Raw genomic sequence first — 23,425 nt, forward strand, 5'->3', positions numbered from 1 at the left:
ATGCGAATTTTTTTGAAATTTACAACACCCTGAATTTTACAAACTTACTTTGTTTTCTTAAGATATTTGTGTTAGATAATAATATTATTAGGGCTTTAAGTATTGGGCTTTATATGTTAGTAGTTTAGTAGTCCATTAGGAATTATTATAAATTATTTTGTAATCCTTATTTTGTTAAGTAATGCTATTATAATATTATTGAAACCCTAGCCGTCACTTTATGTTTCTCTCTGAACTTTAACATGATATCTAGAACTTGTTTCGATCCGCCTTGAACCACCTGTTTGCTTCCGCTGTCTAGTTCTCAAAAATTTGGGAACGAAATCGTAATCGAGTTGTGGATTTTTGAGTTTGTTGATTGTCGTATCAGTAGTTGTCTGCAAATCGTTGGGTTATTCTGTTTTGATTGCCTCTGTTTAATTTGTTAAATTGCATCTCAGTTCTCTTGGTCGAGTCTTTTGTTGATTATTTGTTTCTAATTGAGCGGTCCGATTTTGTGATACTCGATCAGTTTTCCACATCACGTGTTTGATATCAATACTATTTTGATAAGGTAGGTTATGTGTGATCAGTTACACTTTTTGAATTCTATAAGAAATTAGAAAGTCTTGAAAATTTGTTTTGGTGGGAGCATTGATTGGCTTTTCTTGTCCTATTGTTGCTATTGCCTTCTAGTGCCACCGTAATTAAGATATGGTTTTTGTTTTTCCACGGCAATTTGATGTTTGGTCTATGGTGGTGTTGGTTTGCTTGTGTTTCGTTTGGTTATGCTTCCTTTAGTTTAGTTTGTTACTCTCTGATTTGGTTTATTTTGTCATGACTGTTTTTTGTTTGGTTCTGTCCGGTGAGTTAAGATAGTACTCACAATCTGTCTGGTGAGCGAAAGCTCACAATCTGTCTGGTGAGGGAATACTCACAATTTGAAATTTGAATCCGGTGAGGGAATACTCACATTGAATCCGGTGAGGGAATACTCACATTGAATCCGGTGAGGGAATACTCACATTGAATCCGGTGAGGGAATACTCACATTGAATCCGGTGAGGGAATACTCACAATTTGAAATTTGAATCCGGTGAGGGAATACTCACATTGAATCCGGTGAGGGAATACTCACATTGAATCCGGTGAGGGAATACTCACAATTCGAAGTCTGAAATCTGAAGAAGTTGAATTTGAAGCTATTAGTTAATTTAGTTTATTTTCGGGTTGATTTGTAACAAGCTCAAAGCTTAGTACGCTTTAGCTTGAGGGGTAGTATTAGAAATAAAATATTTAGTTAGAGTAGTTTGATTTTCGTTTTTTGTTTGACAAACTCTCGATGATTATCTGATAATGCATCGTGAGTTTGAGGGGAAGTGTTAGATAATAATATTATTAGGGCTTTAAGTATTGGGCTTTATATGTTAGTAGTTTAGTAGTCCATTAGGAATTATTATAAATTATTTTGTAATCCTTATTTTGTTAAGTAATGCTATTATAATATTATTGAAACCCTAGCCGTCACTTTATGTTTCTCTCTGAACTTTAACAATTTGATCATTTCGGGTATGTGATTTTGGAAAGAAAAAAATTGAATTTATTAAAATCAAGGGTATTTTAGATGGATTTGGATCCTCTTTATAGTATGAACTTCACATGAGTTATTATAAACATGTGCATTGACTAGTTGACGCAACGCGCAAGTCACTGTTCACGTGTGCGTTGACTTGTCAAAACCAGTGGAGTCAATCTTTTACGAAATGGGTTAAAATTAGGGTCAAACGTATTATTATAAAAATTACGAGGCCAAAATTTTAAGTTTGTAAAAATAAAAGGTCAGAAGTGCAATTTAGCCTAACATTATTCCACAAGTGCAATAAATTTTGCACAAAATATAATACAATATTTAAAACATTCAAACTAATATTAATTATTAAGAAAATAACACAAAGTATAATAAAATAAAACACCACACACTATTTTTTCCATTTTTTAAAAAAATTATATGTAATAGCGAGGGTTGAAATTAGAGAGCATCCTAACAATCCTAAAGCAAAATTATAAAATTAATTAATTAAAAAGACAAACATTTCAAACGATTCTTGGAGACAAACATGGCTTCAATGGATTCTTCATTACAATAGTGAAGGCTTGTTTTTCACTCAAGTCAACCTCATTTCCATCTTCAATTGTCCATTTAAAATCCCTCACCAAATTGGCCACAAAGTACTCAAGATGAAGCATTGCAATATTAATTGCTGGACATACCCTCCTCCCAGCACCAAATGGCATCATTTTAATCTCTTTAAACCCTTTTAAATCAAAATTAACATCCTCTCCATTCAAAAATCTTTCAGGCTTAAACTCCATTGGATTCTCCCAAACATTTGGATCCCACCCTAATTCAGCCACAGGAAAATTAATCATTGCATTTTTTGGTATCTTATAACCATCCATAATAGTTTCTTGTATAACAGCCCTAGGCAATATAAAATGACCTGGTGGATGTCTTCTAAATGTTTCTAACACCACAGCCTTCAAATAAGGCATCCTTTGCAAATGCTCCTCTTCAATTTCTTCATTGTGTTTCACAACTTCCTTAATTTCATCATAAAGTTTCTCTTGAATGTTTTGATTCTTTACTAAATTAGCCATGGTCCATAATAACGTGGTAGCTGTTGTGTCTGTTCCACCTAACAAAAATTCGGAACACAAACTCACTAACTCTTCATCGTTTAGTTTGTTTCCACTATCCGGGAGTTTTAAATCGAAAAGGGTATCAACATATGCCTCAAAATCTTCCTTATCTTCGTCTTCATCACTGATATTAATCTTGTTTTTTATTTTCTCTTGGCGCGCTTTTATTATAGGAAGAAAAACATTCATTTGGTTTTCACGAATTTGCAAGACCTCTCTCCATAATCCTCTAAACATGATCCTAGTCAATATCGGTGCGAAATTCAACACATTGAACCTAATGAAATTGTGAATTAAACAGTGTTGTACCCTCTGGATATTCTCAACACATTCTCTATCAAATTTCTCCCCCAAGCACATGTACGTAAATAAAGTATAAAGTGTGAAATTAAAATAATCATCAATCGGTATGGTCTTGTTTCCTAGTTCAATATCAACTAAAATATTTTTCTTGAGAACATTCAATGCCCATTTACGACAACGTGAATATAAATTTAACCGAGAAGGTTGAGTCGCTTGCATGAAATTTTGGCGTAATAGTCTCCAAATTGGACCATAAGCGGACGTACTAATGGAATGTTGTTTAGGGAAGAATAGTTTGGTTGTTTCAAGTGCTAAGGGACGACTAGCAAAAATTGTACCATTTTTAACAAGTGCTCTATGAGCAGCTTCATGGGATGTAATAAAAATTGAAGGTCTTGAACCTATAAAAATGGTAACAATGTCACCATATTTAGAACGTAATGAACGAAGCACAGGTTCAAGTTCAGCAAAATTTTTTGAAGACTTTAGAAGCCAAAAAAGGTTACCTATGAAAGGTATGGTTGGAGGGCTTGGCGGTAACTTTTTGTTGTATATTACATTAAGAAGGGCATGAATAAAAATGTATAGAGAAATAATTGCTACAATATAGAGCCATAATCCCATGATCCTTTCTATTATTTAGTTTTCTTGTTAGTTTTATTGTGTAGTAATAATAAAAACCAAACTCTTTATTCTATATTCCTCCCTTAGCACACTTGATTTCTTAATTATAATGTTACATATTCTTAATTATAATGTTACATATAGTTCACATGTATGTTACGTTTGCCACCGTTATATATGTGAATAGTTTAAATGTTTAGTAGTTACTAATGTAACTATTTATTGAAAACTTGTTTAAATATCATAACAACTATGTTAAGTCCGTTAATCATTGTTTGATACATGACATTGACAATGTAAATTTTAAACCGTATGATGTGAAATAATAATCGTAACTTATATTATAATAAGAGTTTTAGTTGCCTCAATTAATGAAGTTCATGGTTTTTAGAGTTTGTACTAAGGAAAATTCTAGGAAGAAGTCAAAAAACTGACTTATCGAAAGAAGTCGCCACTGTGGCCAATTAATGAAATAGTTGAATTAGTCAATTGCCACATAGGATTATATGGTGTAGAAGGCTTACCATACATCTTCATGTTGCAAATAAGTCCCTACCAAATTAAAACTTACAAAATTACCCAAAACTTAATATTATTTTATTAATTATAATTCATATCATAATTCCCAAATAATCAAATCACAATATCTTCAACTTCATTGTTCTTGAACATTGTATTTCCCCACTCACCAGCCAACCTTGTTTGTTCTTCGTCCGCCATTGTTGAACAAAGTGATTTCTTCAACTTCATCGTTTCAACTTCATCGTTCATCAACATCTTATTTTCTCACCACCCAACCTCATTTATCTTCAACTCCATCATTTTTTCAGTCCAAACAAATTACTTCTTCTTCCCTTCCTATTAAAAAAAAAAAACTTTTCTTCTTCCAACATAAGGTTCACAAATAAATAAAAAAGAAAATTCTTCATCATCATCAGATCGGATCTAATTTATTAAAAGAAGTTCATGGTGTAGATGGTTGAAGGTAGTGGCTAGATCGGGTCTGATTTTTCTCTTGACTCGAGTTATCTTCATGAAAAAAACATTAAAAAAATTACAAAATTAATAGATCTAAGTTCATTATTAATCAGTAGACTGAAAAGAATGAAATTTCTGATGTTCGAGTAACTGCCTTGCGTTTTCAAGTTTTTAAAAATTTTAATTTTAGATTTTGTTTTAGTTCATTTGAATCAAAATTAATATCATAAACATATTGTAAATGGTTACTATGATGTTTCTGGGTAATTAATTGTAATTTTTGACGTTTAAATTGCTTGAAATCGTCGGGTTTCATTCGGGTTTCGCGGGCTGAAACCGGGTTAAAATGACCCGGCTGAAGGTTGAAGATGATGACTAATTTAATACTATTTTTATAAGTGCTTCTTGTATAGATACGAAGTGACGCAAATAATATCATCTGTTATTCATCTGTTCCAATGGTTAGTGCGCTATACACATCGTCTCATGGTCGTGGGATCGATTCCCGTTTAAGACATTTTGTAAATTATTTTTTTTTAAAACAGCCATGAAAAAGAAAACAAATAAGATTTGGCCACAATGAGTTTCGAACACGGTACCAGCGGGAAATTACATGAAGCACTTAACCAGTTGGCTAAGAGTACATTATTTTGAGCAATGCACTCTTTAAATATAAATATTTTTATGTCTTTGTGCTGTTAGAATTAATATATAATATTTGTCGATTTTAATCATGTAATGTATGCATTAAGAGTAATTGCTTATTGTTTATGCGATTTAATTATTCTGAATTAAATGTCAATATCATTTATATAAATTTAATTAGGAAGTCATCGAAAACCTATTTTCTGTTAAAAGACCGTGAAGTTTGAATAAAATCTACCGACATATACTGCAAATTTTGAATTTTATCAATCCGACGTTTAATATTACTTAATTGGACTGACAAACGATTTTATCAATCTGAATGCATAAATAGATTGCAATAAGAGTGTCGACAGAAACATAGTTTCTATGAAAGGGTCGTGAAGATTGACCAAAACTACCGACATTGACAGCGGATTTCAAATTTTATCAATCCGACCGTTCAATATCACCTAATTGTACTGACTAACGATTGAGAATCGGAATTTTTACGATCGGACTCCTAATGCATAGACAGATTGTAATACGAGTGTCAATGAAAACCTAGTTTCAATGAAAGAGTCTTCAAGTCTGACTAAAACTACCCATATTTACTGCAGATTTTGAATTTTATCAATCTGACCGTTCAAAATCACATAAATTGGACTGACAAACGATTGAGAAATAAATTTTTTACGATCGGACTCCGAATGCATAGACATATTGTAATAAGATTTTCGATTGAAATTTAGTTTCTACGAAAGGGCCGTGAATTTGACTAAAACTACCGATATTGACTGCGAATTTCAAATTTTATCAATTCGACCGTTCAATATCACATAATTGGACTGAAAAACGATCGAGGATTGGAAATTTACGATCGTACTCCGAATGCATAGATAGATTGTAATATGAGTGTCGACGGAAACCTAGTTTCTATGCAAGAGCCGTGAAGTTTGACTAAAACTATCGACATTGATTGCAGATTTAAAATTTTATCAATCCGACCGTTCAATATCACCTAATTGTACCGACAAACGATTGAGAATCAAAATTTTTACAATCGGACTCCTAATGCATAGACAAATTGTAATACGAGTGTCAACGGAAACCTAGTTTCTATGAAAGGACCGTGAAGTTTAACTAAAACTACCGACATTTACAGCAGATTTTGAATTTTATCAATCTAACTGTTCAAAATCCCCTAATTTGACTGACAAACAATTGAGAATTGAAATTATGTTAAATTCTATGTTATATGTTAAATTCTTTTAATTATTAAAGTGAATTAAAGTGGTAAAAAAAATAGATAATAATAAAAAAATAATTCTTTATCCTTTACACCATTCGATCACTATTTTAAATAAAAAATTACTTTTTAAATTCATTCTTTTAACCCACCTAAATTACCTAGCACTTAAATTTCATTTATCCCGCTTACCCACCTAAATTTCATTTATCCCGCTGTAAATTTATGCCTAACACCCGCCTATATCACTTTCTAATCTCTCCAACCCTTCCATTTCAACTTTTGCATAACATTAAAAAAAACAAAACAAATAACCTCATTTAAAGATATATACTACTCTTCACATTCCTTTGTATAATTCAAATGCAATTAAAAAAAAATCTATATATATTAAAATTTTTTCGGTTTCAACAACTACTCCTAAATATTTGAAATTTACATGAGAGTATAATAGACAAAATATAACTTTAAATTATCAAAACGACAAGTAATTTTAAACAATTTTTTTTTCTCTAAAACGACAAGTAATTTGAAACAGATGGAGTAATATATTAAAATCGATTACCATCAAAGGTACTAATTTATCCTTATTACTTTTAACCACGTTGCAAGTTATATATTCTTCATTGTAATTTCACTAAAATATATATATATATGAAAAGAATATAAGATAAATACAAAAAAAAAATGATTATTAAAATTAAAATAAAAAAAAAAACATATTATAAATTGGAACAAAACAGAACAATCTATACTCATAAAAGTAGCAATAAAACCGATTAATACGATCAACTCAATAATCTATTAAAAGAAAAAAAAAAAGACAATAAAATAGTCAATAAAAAATGTTGGTAACAAATTCTATTTAAATCTGAATATAACAAGGAAGGAACAAACTTTCCTATCGTAAAAAAAAAGGAACAAACTTTCTCTTAAAAAAAAACTTTAGTTTTTCAAATATATATATATATATATATATATATATATATATATATATATATATATATATATATATATATATATATATATATATATATATAATTGACAAATGGTATAATTGATAAATTATATCCTTAAAATACAAACTGGACTGTTAATTAGAAACGCTAAATCTGATGAAACTCGACACTTATAAAAAAAACGGGGGAGTATCATTTTTCACTTTATTATTATCTTATCTCAATGTAATAATAACACCATAACAGTGCCCTATAGCTTGCCACACTCCAACGTTTCTCCTTTGAGCTTCCACTTTTCATTTTCAACAACAAATATAAAAATAAATATTGAAGGGGCATATGGGGCGTTGCTTTATTTATCTTTCTTGGGGTGGGTGTTTCTATTATTATTTGTTGTTGGGAAATGGAAATGAAAAGCTGGATGCTAATGGTAGTATAATGAAGGTGTGGGATGAATTAGGCGGGTTAATGAAAATTTAGGCGCTTAAACATGAAAACATTATTATTATTATTATTTTATATATATATATATATATATATATATATATATATTCTCGTAATATATAATAAATATTTTTTGTTTTTGAAGAAGTTAAATTAGTCCATCCATATTGGCACCAGAGATAATCGAACCTAAGACCTTAAGGAGGAACACACTTTTAAGTCCGAAGTCAATACCACCCGACCAACACAAGTGAGTTTAAATAATGTGATTTATTATTCATTTTATTTTTCAATTCTATGAGTAATTATTCTTAAAAAAAAAATAAAATCAAAACTTATGTGCGCGGTACAAATAATTATCGAATTTTTTCATATAAAATAGAAATATTTATTAGACATATCACATTAATGTTGATATTTTAAAAATAATCATGATTTTTTAAAACTCTATCATATTGAAACATAAAAAATTAAAGAATAATTACTTTTAAGGAGTCAGGGTTTGAACCCCGGACACTCCACTTATTCACCTTTAAAGTAGAATTTCTAGCCACCTTTAATACTCCAAAAATAAAATTTTAAAGTTTAACAATAAAAAATCTAATTTAAGCCAGTAGGTTTGGTCTAGTGGTAAGGGATTTGGGTAGTACCCTATAGGTCTTGGTTTCGATCCCCAGCTTATTGTAAACTTAAAAAATATATTTTTGACTATTAAATTAAATTTTGACCGATACTTATAATCCGACTAAAGTTAACGAATTAACATTTATAAAAGTAAAGTAAAATTTGACAAAATTAGTTTTATTTTTTTAGATCGGATTATAAGAATATGAATTTTTATGATTGGACTCCGAATGCATAGACAGATTGTAATACGAGTATCAACGCAAACCTAGTTTATATGAAAGGGCTTTGAAATTTGACTAAAACTACCAACATTTACTGCAGATTTTGAATTTTATCAATCCGACCATTCAATATCACCTAATTGGACTGACAAACGATTTAAAATTGGAAATTTTACGATCGAACTCCGAATCCATAGACAGATTGCAATAAGAGTGTCAAAGGAAACCTGTTTATATGAAAGGGTTGTGAAGTTTAACAAAAACTACTAACACTGACTGCGGATTTCAAATTTTATCAATCCGACCGTTCAATACCACCTAATTGGACTGACAAATAATTGAGAATCGGAATTTTTACGATCAGACTCCGAATGCATAGACAAATTGTAATAAGAGTGTCGATCGGACTTCGAATGCATAGTAAAGTCTACGGTTAACAGTGCCTCAGTTGAATTGAAGTACAATCTTAAATAAAAATATATTTTATTTTTAAATTATACTCTATTTATTTAGTTTTTAAGTCATTAACTTCAATCGGAGTATAACCCTCAACCAAAGTTTATAGTTAATAGTGCATTCAGTTGAATCAGAGTGTAATGCTCAGTCAATAACTAGGGTTAAAAGTGCTTAAGATGAGCGAGAGTATAATCTTAAGTTATTTTATATTTTATTTAGTAAAATTGTACTATGTTTATATAATTTTTAAGTCATTAACTTCAGCCAAATTATAACTATGAGTCAAATACTAGGGTTAATAGTGCTTCAATTTGAACCAAAGTATAATATTACGTCAAAATCTAGGGTTAATAGTGCTTCAATTGAACCAGAGTACGATCTTACTTTATTTTTAAATTTTACTCTATTTATATACTTTTTAATTTATTAACTTCAATTGAAGTTTAACCGTCCGCCAGGATTAATCATGCTTTAAATGATAACTCATTAACTACAAAATGTAATAAAAACTCTAAAAATATATTAACTCATTATCTCCTTTGAATGATAAAATTGTAAAAATAATATTAACCGTCAACAAATTTAATACTACAATCCACTTTCTTAATCTTTACAACTTTTTTAGAAAAGTCATATTTTTAAAGAGAGAAGTACTATAATTTTTATTGTAAAAAAAAAATACTATAATTCTATTTAATTAAATATGCTGCAACTACGATATAATCAATTAATTCTAATCCATATTAAAATGTAAAAATGGTACAACACAACTTAACAGAAATATGTATATATGGATTGTATAAGCTTAACAAGAAATGTTTCCTGCCAAGCTGGTAAGTGTTGTTGATTTGTAGTTAAAGGTTCCCTGTTCGAATCTTGCTTGTACCAGTGTTGCAATTTTTTTTCGCTGTATTTTTATCAATATTGTTTAAAAAAATATATCTTACAAAAACGCTTCCATCAAGAGTCGAACACACGACATGTTGGAAACCGAATAACGCTTTAAACGCTGAGCCAAGTGAACATGTTGTTATTGTATTTGCGTCATGTAATATTTATAAAAGTAGCGTAAACATATTAAATTAATCATCTTCAACCTTCAGCCGGGTCACTCCGACCCGCTTTCAGACCCGCGTTGTACCCGCCTCGATTCCAGTAAACGCAGTAGCTTCAAATCATAACTTCAATTAGATTTTGAATCTCATAATCAATTTTGGATGAAAAATCTTTTTTTTGGTTACACTTTGATGACAAATCTAGACATAGAAGGAAAAGGTGTTTGGAATTGTCAAACTTGATACAAAATAGATTTGAGTTCACTCACCTTTGGGCTACAGATCTGGGGTTTGCTTTTGCAATTATCCACACATCAAAAGAATGAGTTTGCTTTGGTTGTTGTTCAATGAAAATGGAGGATTTGGGGTGGTGAATGATGAACACATGAAGAATAGAGATGAGAGATAATGAGAGAATTTGGACTTTAAAAAAACAAATTAAGAGTTGGATATTAGTTTTATGATTTAAATCTAAATAAAATAAGTTTTAATTATTACAATAATTTTAATTAAAAGAAGGACTAATATGCAATAAGTAAAACTTTCATTAAATGACTCACCATAGATCTTCATTACATACTAAAGCTGATGTGGAATCAGCTACCTTTCTATTGGACAGTTGACCTGACTTCTTTTAAGAAGTGAGTTTTGTGACTTCTTCCTAGAAGCTCCCTTGTACTAATTTTATGAAGATAGTGCTACTTGCCATTACATAAAATTCGTGACTTGAATTTTTTTCAATATATTTTTTTTTTGTTAAGAATCTCATACCCTTATTTATTGACTAATAGGATATAAAAATATCCTATTAACCTATATATACTTCGCTGTTAAAAGAAAAAATCCTATTACGTCATGCTATTTTTCATATTAAATTAACATGAAAATATACTATGCTGAACCAAAAACCAAGAGTGACTCATTGTTTTTTCTTCGGAATCAATTAAGATCAACAGGGAGAAGGTATTTCTATACCACTGTCGCCTTGGTCATCCTTTATTTAGAGTCATGAAACAGATATTTCCTTCATTTTTTAAAAATTTATATGTTGAAAGTCTATGTTACGAGGTGTGAATTTACTAAACACAAATGTGTCTCTTTTTGAGTTAGTAACAAAGTGAGTACTTTTCTATTTTATTTAATTCATAGTGATGTGTGGGGTCCTTTTAATGTTCCAACTTCCAAGTATATGTATGGGGTGTTTGATGGTTTATAATCATCATTGATTATTGTACTCGGGTTACATCAGTCTGCTTACTAAGACAAAAGTATGAAGTTACCTTTGAGTTACCACAAATCTTGTTTCAGAAGATAATGTTATTGCTGTGAAGGTCCTTAACCTCCAAAAGAAGGGAGCTCGCAAGAGATTCTTTGTTTAATGTAATGCAATTACATATTTATATGTTAATTTGAATCATATATATCAAACGCATTAATTTCTTAGTGGAGTTATAATTTGATTTTAAAAATCTTATTGTGCATTTCAAATTCCTTAACAGCAATTAAAATACAAGGGTAATGTGTTTTTTCTTGATTGAAATTTCAGGTGTTCACGGTCATACATAGTATTCAAAGCTGAACTAAATTTCTAAGGTCATCTGTGGAAAGAAAATTGTATTCAACTAAATTTCTAAATTTCAGTGAATTAGTTTGCAACATATGGTTATGTATGATTGTGTTTAATGTAGATGTAGATTTGTAGCTATAAATAAGTAATATTGTTGTATTGAACACCAAGTTGATAAATTGAATAAACTCAAAACATGGGCACAGCCTCAAAACAATAAGTCATACTTCCAAAAAAACTATGTTGACAAAGTCAAGGAATGGTTTAAAGTTGATTCTGATGAAAGATATCTTAACCTATAACTCATAATTGTAGGAATCGTGGAGATCAAATGTCCACATAATATGTCAAATTGGATTGTCCATGTTCCATGTTTCTTTGTTTGTTCGATCAATTGACTTGACTTTTCAATACAATCTCTTTTGTTACATTTTTGGGTCTGTTGGAGTTGCGGTAGCTATCAACTTTCGAGAGATAAAATTATGCCGATGTAACTTTAAAAAAGTTACACTTATTAATATTCCTTGATTTTATTTTAATCAAATGGCTATTAAAGAGTCATTTAAGTTACATGTTCACATACTAGGAATAGTATAGTTTGCTAGTCACTGTGCAGCATGATGAGTTGATGACAATAATACCTCAAAGCTTATGCTATATATTGCTCCTAAACCAAATTATAAAATATAGCCTAAAACCTCAACAAAATGAAGCATTTTTCTTTCTTGTTAGCTGTATTTTGTTATGCATACCTTCACCTTCTTCTCTTTACTTTAACCATAATGTGGTTTGGCCAAAACACTAGAACTGCAGCTTTGGCATTAGGCAATCAAACTGATCATTTAACATTGCTCCAATTCAAAGATTCAATATCCAATGATCCAAATGGAGTCTTAGATTCTTGGAATAGTTCAACCCACTTTTGCAACTGGCATGGAATTACATGTGGTCATAAGCATCAAAGAGTTATAGAGTTGAACCTGAATGGTTCTGAGTTGCATGGATCAATATCTCCTCATGTTGGTAATCTCTCTTTTCTAAGAAATCTCAACCTTGCAAAGAATAACTTCTTTGGTAACATCCCACAAGAACTAGGCCGGTTGTTCCGATTGCAACAACTCTTTCTCACCAATAACTCACTCTCAGGGGAGTTTCCAACAAACTTGACACGTTGTTCCATTCTTGAAGTCTTATACTTGAGAGGGAACAATTTGATTGGAAAAATTCCAATTGAAATTAGCTCTCTTCAAAAGCTTCGAGTAATTACTCTTCGGAATAACAAGTTAACCGGAGCAGTTCCATCATTCATTGGAAATCTTTCATCCTTAATATCACTTTCATTTGGTTATAACAACTTCGAGGGAAATATTCCAGAAGAAATATGTCGCCTCAAAAACTTAACATTGATAGCAATATTTCACAACAAACTATCCGGTCCATTTCCTTCTTGTCTTTACAACATGTCATCTCTTACTATGATCTCAGCTGCAGCTAACCACTTTAATGGCTCTCTTCCTCCTAACATGTTCAACACCCTCCACAATCTTCAAACTTTAGCAATTGGTGGGAATCAAATGTCAGGTCCAATACCTTCTTCCATTTCAAATGCTTCTTCGTTGACATCGTTTGTTAATAGTGAAAACTATTTTTCTGGACGTGTTCCAACTCTAGGAAAACTACAAGATCTTTGGATGATAAATGTGGGTTCAAATAATTTAGGCGAAAATTCAACTAAGGATTTAGAGTTTTTGGATTCGTTGAAAAACTGTAGTAATTTGATAGCTGTTTCTATAGCCTATAATAATTTTGGAGGTAGTTTGTCAAATTCCATTGGCAATTTATCCAAGCAGCTTAGTGAACTATATCTTGGGGGTAATATGATATCAGGAACAATTCCTTTAGAAATAGGAAATCTAGTTTGCTTAACACTTTTGACAATGGAACGTAACCAATTTGATGGAATTATTCCATCTACTTTAGGAAAGTTCCAAAATATGCAAATGTTGGATTTGAGTCAAAACAAACTGTCTGGATTTATACCAACCTCTATAGGAAACCTGAGTCAATTGTATTACCTCAGTTTAACAGAAAATATGTTAGAAGGAGAAATTCCTTCAAGTATAGGAAATTGCCAAAAGTTAGAATCCTTAGTCCTTTTGCAAAACAATCTTAGAGGAACTATACCCTTAGAAGTTTTTAGTCTTTCATCTTTATCAATCTTAATGGACTTGTCAAGAAATTCTTTCAGTGGCAGTTTACCGAAAGAAGTGGGTGTGCTAACAAAAATAGAAAACTTAGATGTCTCAGAGAATCATCTTTCCGGTGACGTTCCTGAATCTATTGGTGAATGCATAAGCTTAGAATACCTTAATTTGCAAGGGAACTCCTTTCACGGAATCATACCGACCTATTTGGCTTCTCTTAGAGGTCTTCGATATTTAGATATGTCAAGAAATTGATTGTCTGGACCAATTCCTAGTGTTCTGCAGAATATTCCTCTCTTAGAACACTTGAATGTTTCTTTTAACATGTTAGATGGAGAGGTTCCAAAAGAAGGTGTCTTTGGAAATGCTAGCGCGTTAGCGGTGGCTGGGAACCATAACCTTTGTGGAGGTATTTCACACCTACACTTGCCACCATGCCTTGTAAAACCTATGAAACATGCAAAACACTATAATTTCCATTTGATAGTAGTGATAGTTAGTGTGGTTGTTTTTATCATCATACTAATTCTTATTCTAGCTATCTACTTGATGAGGAAAAGAAATAAAAAACGATCATTTGATTCACCAACAATTGATCAACTAGCTAAAGTTTCATACCAAGAATTGCATCAAGGAACCAATGGGTTCTCCCCTACAAACTTGATTGGATCGGGAAGTTTTGCTTCTGTGTACATAGCAAATCTTGTGTCGGAAGATCATATTGTTGCCGTAAAGGTCCTGAACCTCCAAAAAGCGGGAGCTCACAAGAGTTTCATTGTTGAATGTAATGCACTCAAAAATATTAGACACCGAAATTTAGTTAAGATCTTAACATGTTGTTCGAGTACAGATTACAAAGGTCAAGAATTCAAAGCTCTAGTTTTCGATTACATGAAAAATGGAAGCTTAGAACAATGGTTGCATCCCGAGATTTTAAATGAAGAGCATCCAACAACATTGGACCTTGATCAAAGATTAAGCATAATTATCGATGTTGCTTATGCATTACATTATCTTCACCAAGAATGTGAGGAATTGGTCCTTCACTGTGATCTAAAGCCAAACAATGTCCTTCTTGATGACGACATGGTTGCTCATGTGAGTGATTTTGGAATAGCAAAACTTGTCTTAGGCATTGGCGGCAGCTCTCAGAAGGATACTAGTACAATTGGAATAAAAGGGACTGTTGGGTATGCTCCTCCAGGTATGTTCTAAATTCTTGAATCATACATTGTTTCTATTACCTCTCCTATGTTTTGCTGCAGACTTAATAATTTACTAGTGACATAGTATTAACAGCTTTTGCTACATGTTTTAGAGTACGGAATGGGTTCTGAAGTTTCCACATGTGGTGACATGTATAGCTTTGGAATTCTGGTGTTGGAAATGCTTACCGGTAGAAGACCTACTGATGAAGTTTTTGAAGATGGTCAAAATCTGCATAACTTTGTTGCAATTTCATTTCCTGATAACCTTATGAAGATTTTAGATCCACATCTTGTATCAAGAGATGCAGAAGTAGCAAAGCAAGATGGAGTTTGTGAGAATCTTATTCCAACTTTTGATGAATGCTTAGTTTCACTTTTTAGGATTGGAATTATTTGTTCCATGGAATCACCGAAAGAAAGAATGAATATTGCAGATGTCACCGGAGAGCTTAGCAAAATCAAAAAGGCCTTTTTCACCGGTGAGATAAACATAAACTGATATTTTCATATGCTTATTTGAATCAAAACAAACTCATTAATTATATGTAGTTATAGTTTGATTTTAATAATCTTATTGTGCATTTCAAATTCCTAAACAATAAAATACAATGGTAATAATATGCTTCTTCTTGATTGAAATTTCAGGTGTTCACGCTCATAATTAGCAATAAAAGCTGAACTAAATTTCTAAGATAATTTGTGGAAAGAGAAGTGTATTCAGCTTGGATTCACTGTTGTTAAGAAACTAAATTGGTCAGCTGGAAGCATATGCTCATTATTCGCGGTGAATTCGGTTTGAAACGTTTGAGTCTGTATGATTGTGTTTAATCAATGTAAATTTTTGGATTTTTCCTGCAACCTGCTAGTGTCTATAAAATAAGTAATGTTGTATTGGTTTCTAATTCAATGAAATGAGAGTTGCTTCCTGTAATATTATTGTTTTGGTATTTTGGATAATTAATTCATAAGATGATTTTCTAGTATAAAAATGTTTTGAGTCTCTATAAGATTCACACATTACCTCAGTCTTTTGTTTCCTACTAGATGATTTTGTCATCAGTAGTTTAGTTCATCGTCTTTTTATCGAATGTAAGATTCTGTTTAGTTTCTGAGTTTCCATGTTTCCTGTTTTATAGAAATTTGGCAAGACTTGTTCAGTTCAGTGTATTGGTTTTCTATGTTCATTGAAGTTATGTTGCATCAATGACACAGAGAAAACCAAAAACAAAAAAAAATGCAGTAAGCTTTTAAACCCAGAATATATCAAGTAAAGTAGTAATAATAACCTGGAAATTCAAAGCATTGCAGCAAATCACTTCGTAGATACTCCGATTAATTTTTCAGAATTCTGCAAAACACAAATGAAACTACGTTTTTTAGAACATGGTACTTAATTGTGTTTAAAATCTAAGAAAGAATATAGAAATGAAGAATATAGATAATGATACTCCGATTTTCAATGCTGCTGCTACCAATCAATAAAATTTTCACTGATTCAGAGAAGGCATCAATATTCTGAGATTAATGGTCTAATCACTATTAATATTGTATGGTCTTTTATATAGTTTATAAGATCATCGATCATTTGCTACTATAAAGCTATACATACGACGCAGAAAAGAGTTTGTTTGTTTAAAGTGTTGTGCAGCATGCATGGATGATGGTTTTGTTGAGGTTAATCATTTTTGTTTTGTTTCTAGTACGATTAAGGGTCCAGAGTAATTCGTCAACATGTTTTGTTTTGCTTTGATTACGTGTGCTCGTAGTAGAGACATTCATCCTGAGAGATGTGTTCATGAGCACGGCTGCAAGGTTGATCTTTGAGTACGATTATTAACAGAGCTGGAACAGTTGAAGAGGTAAGTATTACTAGAAATTATGTTATTTTGTATAATGATGTTTTTTATGTTCTACGGGGATCATGAGTTTTTTAGAAAGTATTAGAGACCAAAAACATCCTTGTTTAATACTTATACAACTTTTATATAGAGACCGTGTAATCCAATTTAATCTAATTGAGTCATGCGATTCAATTAGTGATATAGTGGTTCAACCAGTGACCTAGTCCAGTGACCTAATTGAGTAGGATTAACAGAGCTGGGCTCACTTATAAGGCGAGGGTTGCACGGATATAAATGGTGGAGGGTCCGATCAGAAACCTGATTGCAGGCGGTCTGACAAAGTGGCCCAGCAAATCGTGGATAAGCTCTGATACCATCTTAGAATTGAGTTTCAGCCTAACTCATCCTCACAAAACCAGTTTGTAAGGTGAGTATTGCCCTCACTTATAAATACATATTCAGACCATCTCGCAAGCGATGTGAAACTTCTTTAACAAGTCATGTGAAATTACTCGCCAGTCCAGTATGCATTTATGCCATGTAAAACCTTATCAGATGAAGACCTGATATAATTTTCTAGTCCTCAACCACTAGAGAAATTATACATTGTCAATGTTGGATTATGCCTTCAAATTAAGCAGAAAAAACAGAGTTTTGCATCTGGTGCCCGAGCTGGGTGCAGCAAGCCTGAGCTGGGCTCAGCAGAAGAAGAAAAAATGAAGCCTTGCTCACTGCCATCTGAGCTGGGCGCAGACCCCCCTGAGCTGGGCGCGGGCGTGATATATAATGCTGTTTTTTGCGTTTTTTCTGTTTTTTAAGGGTGATTTTAGGGTTTCTAAAGCCAACAAAAGACTAGGGTTTATTAGAGAACTTCTCTTGGGCATATTCTAGGGTTAGGGATTGATTCATCACCTTGTAAACACTTATTGATTGAATCTCTTGGTCACGGGGAGAGATTCGGGAAAAGGGTAGAATTTAGGAAAACTCTAAATTCTTGCAACTCTTGTATTGAATCTTTGTAATCAAGCTTTTCATTGATAGTGGAACGGAGAGTGGCTCTCTTCCCCAGAGTAGGTCGGTTTTGACTGAACTGGGTAAACAATTGCTTCGTGTTCTTTACAGTTTTATTACTTATCTTTTGTTCGTGATTATTATTGTTATTTTCACGTTTTGATTGCTTATTCGATTTGCTCCACACATCAAGATTATTGGTGTGATTATTCAATCCGAATTCACAACAGTCAAGAACTTCTTTAGCAGAACTTTTGTTTACTGAAGCAATAAATAAATAGAAAATGGACTTTTAACAAACCTACAAAAGCAATTAATCAAAATTTCTAGATAAGTCAGCTAAGCATAATTTCCTTTCCACACAATTTTTGTTGACATAATCAAAAACCTAACTTTCCAATTTCCCACACCTAAACAAACTTTTGACTAATGACTATTGACTACTAGTAGCAGTCAATAGTCAAGATGAGACCTTATTTTCCAACCCAAAAGACACAATTCTCAAGTTGGAATTCCACCAATAATAATACCTCTAACTATAGTAATTAAAAAGATAACTATTAAATTAGTATTGAAACAAACGCCGCTGTAAATTTTAAGCAATAAGGTAACCTTTTTTATCAAACAAATTTTTTTGTCAAATAGCTCCGTGATTAACATTTAATCTTTCTAAACGTAAAAAAAAAAAAAAATTTACATTTAAATATTTCTACCAATTAAGTTATTTTCACGCGGACTTTACCAAACAACTTTATTAAAACCATTGTGAACTATTAAAATCCACTATGAAGTTAGTAGTGGATTAAATTGGAAGCAATAAGTGTAGAAAATTTGGTGTTAAAATTTCCACATTATTATCACACAGCACTACCATCACTTCACTTTTGCATTTCCCACTACATGTTGCTTCTAGTCTAGTATTTAAATCCATGCTTAGCTTTTGTATTCCCCACACCTAAATATCAAACACACTCTTGCTCCTCAACCAAATGAAACCTTGTATTTTCTTATTACCTATGTCTTGGTATGTATATCTTCATTTGCTTAATCTTTTTACCTTAACCTTAATGTGTTTTGGTTCAAATAGAACTCTGACAATGGAACTAGGAAACCAAACTGATCATTTGGCTTTGCTCCAATTCAAGCAACTAATATCTAATGATCCAAATGGTATCTTAGATTCTTGGAATAGTTCAACTCACTTTTGCAAATGGCATGGAATCATATGCAGTCCCAAGCATCAAAGAGTTACAAAGTTGAAGTTGGAAGGATACAAGTTGCATGGATCCATATCTCCATATGTTGGCAATCTCTCACATATGAGATTCCTTGACCTTAGAAACAATAGCTTCTACGGAAACATTCCAGAAGAATTGGGTCGTTTGTCAAGATTAAGACATCTTCTTCTACTCAACAACTCGTTGGTTGGAGAACTTCCAATAAACTTGACAAAGTGCTCAGAGCTCAAAAGGATAAGGTTAGGTGGAAACAAGCTTATCGGAAAAATACCTAGCCAAATTGGATCTCTTGTAAGGCTTCAATATCTTTCCATGGAACAAAACAATTTGACCGGAAAAGTTCCACCATCTATAAGGAATCTATCATCCCTTACTATTTTTTCGGTCGGTTATAACAACTTGGTAGGAAATATTCCGCAAGAAATGTGCTTCCTAAAACAGTTGGAGATTATAGCAGTGCATGTCAACAAATTGTCTGATACATTTCCTTCTTGTCTTTATAATATGTCATCTCTTGAAATGATTTCAGCTCCGATGAATAACTTTAGTGGCTCTCTTCCACCCAATATGTTCCACACCCTCCCCAATCTATATTTCTTTGGCATTTCTGCAAATCAAATCTCAGGTCCAATCCCTATTTCCATTACAAATGCTTCTAGTTTGCAGTTATTTGATATCAGTCAAAACCATTTTATGGGACAAGTTCCAAGTTTTGGGAAGCTACAAAGTCTTTTGAGGCTAAGTATGTCTATCAACAATATCGGTGGCAATTCCATGAAGGACTTGGAGTTCTTAAAATCATTGGCAAACTGTAGCAAGTTGCAAATTCTCTCTTTGACCAGTAATAATTTTATAGGAAGATTGCAAAACTTTATAGGTAATTTATCCACCACACTAGAAGGATTATATATGGGGGGCAATCAAATATATGGAAAAATTCCCACAGAATTAGGAAATATAATTAGCTTGAGACTCTTGGCCATGGAATATAATTATTTGGAAGGTATGATTCCAACTACTTTTGGAAAGTTTCCAAGGATAGAAAGGTTAGTATTGAGTGGAAACAATTTATCTGGGGATATACCAACTTCCATTGGCAACCTCAGTCAACTGTATGATTTACAACTAGATGTAAATATCTTAGAAGGGCATATTCCTCCAAATATAGGAAGCTGTCAAAAGTTACAATATCTAGACCTTTCGCAAAATAACCTTAGAGGAACCATACCCTTAGAGATTTTCAGTATACCTTCTTTATCAAATACACTAGACTTATCACTAAACTCATTTAGTGGTATCTTACCAAAAGAAGTGGGTATGCTAAAAAATATTAATTGGCTAGATGTCTCTGAGAATCATTTGTCTGGGGACATTCCTGAAACCATTGGTGAATGCATAAGCTTAGAATACCTTCATTTACAAGGGAACTCCTTCAATGGAACAATACCAATCCATTTGGCTTCTCTAAAAGGTCTGCGATATTTAGACCTTTCAAGAAATCAATTGTATGGACCAATTCCTGATGTTATGCAGAATATCTCTAGCTTAGAACACTTGAATGTTTCTTTCAACATGTTGGAAGGTGAGGTACCGACTGATGGTGTATTTGGAAATGCAACCCAAGTAGCAATTATTGGAAATAATAAGCTTTGCGGTGGTATTTCACAGCTGCATCTACCACCATGCCTTATCAAGGGTAGGAAACACGCAAAACACCATAAATTCAGGTTGATAGCAGTTATTGTCAGTGTGGTCTCTTTTCTTATCATACTTTCATTTATTGTAACTATATATGTGATGAGGAAAAGAAATCTAAAACGACATGTTGATTCACCAACAATTGATCGACTATTTAAGGTTTCATACCAAGACTTACATCGAGGGACAAATGGTTTCTCAGCTAGAAACTTGATCGGATCAGGAGGTTTTGGTTCTGTGTATAGAGGAAATCTTGTATCAGAAGATAATGTTGTTGCCGTGAAGGTCCTTAACCTACAAAATGAAGGAGCTCACAAGAGTTTCATTGTTGAATGTAATGCACTCAAAAATATCAGACACCGAAATTTAGTCAAGATTTTAACATGTTGTTCCGGTACAGATTACAATGGTCAAGAATTTAAAGCTCTAGTTTTTTATTACATGAAAAATGGAAGCTTAGAACAGTGGTTGCATCCCGACATTTTAACTGAAGAGCAACCAACATTGGACTTTGGTCATAGATTACACATCATTATCGACGTTGCATCTGCAATACATTATCTTCATCAAGAATGTAAGCAATTGATCATTCATTGTGATCTAAAGCCAAGCAATGTCCTTCTCGATGAAGACATGGTTGCTCATGTGAGTGATTTTGGCATAGCAAGACTTGTCTCAACCCTTAGTGGTAATACTAGTACAATTGGAATCAAAGGGAGTGTTGGCTATGCTCCTCCAGGTATGTTCTAAATTCATGAATCTTCCATTGTTTCTTTGAATTCTCTAAGTTTTGGTGTAGACTTAAGATCTTACTTATGACATAATATCCCCTCGTTTTGCTACATGTTTTAGAGTATGGAATGGGTTCTGAAGTGTCCACATGTGGTGACATGTATAGCTTTGGAATCCTTATGTTGGAAATGCTTACCGGTAGAAGACCCACTGATGAAGTTTTCAAAGATGGTCAAAATCTGCATAACTTTGTTGCAATTTCATTTCCTGATAATCTTGGAAATATTTGTGACCAACATCTTGTATCAAGAGATGTAGAAGTGGCAGAAGATGGAAACAATGAAAATTCTATTCCAACTATAAAGGAGTGCTTAGTTTCACTTTTTAGGATTGGACTTAGTTGTTCAATGGAATCACCGAAGGAAAGAATGAATATTGTGGATGTCAGTAGAGAGCTTAACATAATCAGAAAGACCTTTCTCGCTGGTGAGATAAACTGATATTTTTTTATGCTTATTTGAATCATAACTAACTCATTAATTGCCTATGAAGATGTAATTTGATTTTTATCATCTTATTGTGCATTTCAAAATTCCTAAGCTACAAAATACAACACAATAATGAGCTTCTTTATTTGAGTTTCAGGTTTCCGCACTTGTAATTAGTATTTAAAGTTGAACTAAATTTCCAAGTCATCTGTGGAAAGAGAAGTTATGCAGCAATATTGCATTCTAATTCAATAAAGTGAGAGTTATTTCTCTAAAATTTATCTTCAATCCTTTGTCATGTATTTTCATTTTGTTAAGAATTGCCACTGTAGCTAAAATTGCTTCATGTACTTTTAGTAATAGGCCAATTAATGGTTTAAACTCAACTCGCCATTATGAGATTAATGGTCTAATCACTGTAATATTGTATGGTCTTTTAGATAGTTTATAAGAAGATCATTTGTTACTATAAAGTTGTGCATGAGTCTCTAGCAGAAAAGATTTTGTTTGTTTATTTGAAGTGTTGTGCAGAATGCATGGATAATTGGTTTTGTTGAGGTTAATCATTTTTTTTTTGTTTGCTTGGAGCATAAGATTATCAAGTGTTTCTAGTACGATTAAGGGTCTAGAGTAATTCATCAACATTTATGTCTGATAATGACTCTATCATTCACTTTGTCTATTTGTTGGGGAGAAATTAAATATATTCAGATGAAAAATATATATCAACACGTAAATGCATTTGAAGCAGATGATCGATCATGAGTTTTCTACTAAGAATAGTAATATTGACAGACTTTTCCAAAAAACTATGAAGCAGGAACTTTTCTTTATCTCTTCTTACAATGTTTGATTAAATGATGCTATAAAAGTTAATGCACACATTGCCACCAACATCAGTTATACGATGATTGTATTTTCATGTCTTATGTTTCAATTAGTTATATGGAACTACATTTGGCGATAAAAAATTCCACCGAAAGTAAAGAACCTGCTGTGGAGGATTGGCAGAAAACTCACTTAATAGTAATAGTCTCTAAGTGTAGCTTAGTTAATAGCCAAGCTAACATAGATATTGAGCTTGATTTTTTTTAGTGTTTCACCTTTTTAAACTAAATAGATTGTTTGAAGTTCGAACATCGAACTTTATAATGTAATTTTCCTATTATGAGTTAAACTCATGGGAATTGAATAATTTTTTATAATGGGAACCAAATGA

At 32.2% G+C, this 23,425-nt stretch overlaps 2 protein-coding genes and 1 pseudogene across 2 annotated transcripts; 2 read left to right on the plus strand and 1 right to left on the minus strand.

Moving 5' to 3' along the window:
- Window positions 1–2,073: 2,073 nt before the first annotated feature.
- Window positions 2,074–3,606, minus strand: LOC123904266 (cytochrome P450 89A2-like). Its single transcript, XM_045953951.1, has one exon. It carries the CDS (start codon window positions 3,604–3,606, stop codon window positions 2,074–2,076), a length of 1,533 nt encoding a protein of 510 aa, XP_045809907.1.
- Window positions 3,607–12,414: 8,808 nt separating this feature from the next.
- LOC123907562 lies at window positions 12,415–16,343 on the plus strand (annotated as a pseudogene).
- A 2,587-nt stretch (window positions 16,344–18,930) lies between these two features.
- Window positions 18,931–22,726, plus strand: LOC123907563 (probable LRR receptor-like serine/threonine-protein kinase At3g47570). Its single transcript, XM_045957879.1, has 3 exons — window positions 18,931–21,725; window positions 21,839–22,204; window positions 22,364–22,726. Exons 1-3 carry the CDS (start codon window positions 19,040–19,042, stop codon window positions 22,381–22,383), a joined length of 3,072 nt encoding a protein of 1,023 aa, XP_045813835.1. The 5' UTR covers window positions 18,931–19,039; the 3' UTR covers window positions 22,384–22,726.
- Window positions 22,727–23,425: the final 699 nt, after the last annotated feature.

The sequence above is a fragment of the Trifolium pratense genome, linkage group LG2, assembly GCF_020283565.1.
Source record: "Trifolium pratense cultivar HEN17-A07 linkage group LG2, ARS_RC_1.1, whole genome shotgun sequence".
Taxonomy (NCBI): Eukaryota; Viridiplantae; Streptophyta; class Magnoliopsida; order Fabales; family Fabaceae; genus Trifolium; species Trifolium pratense.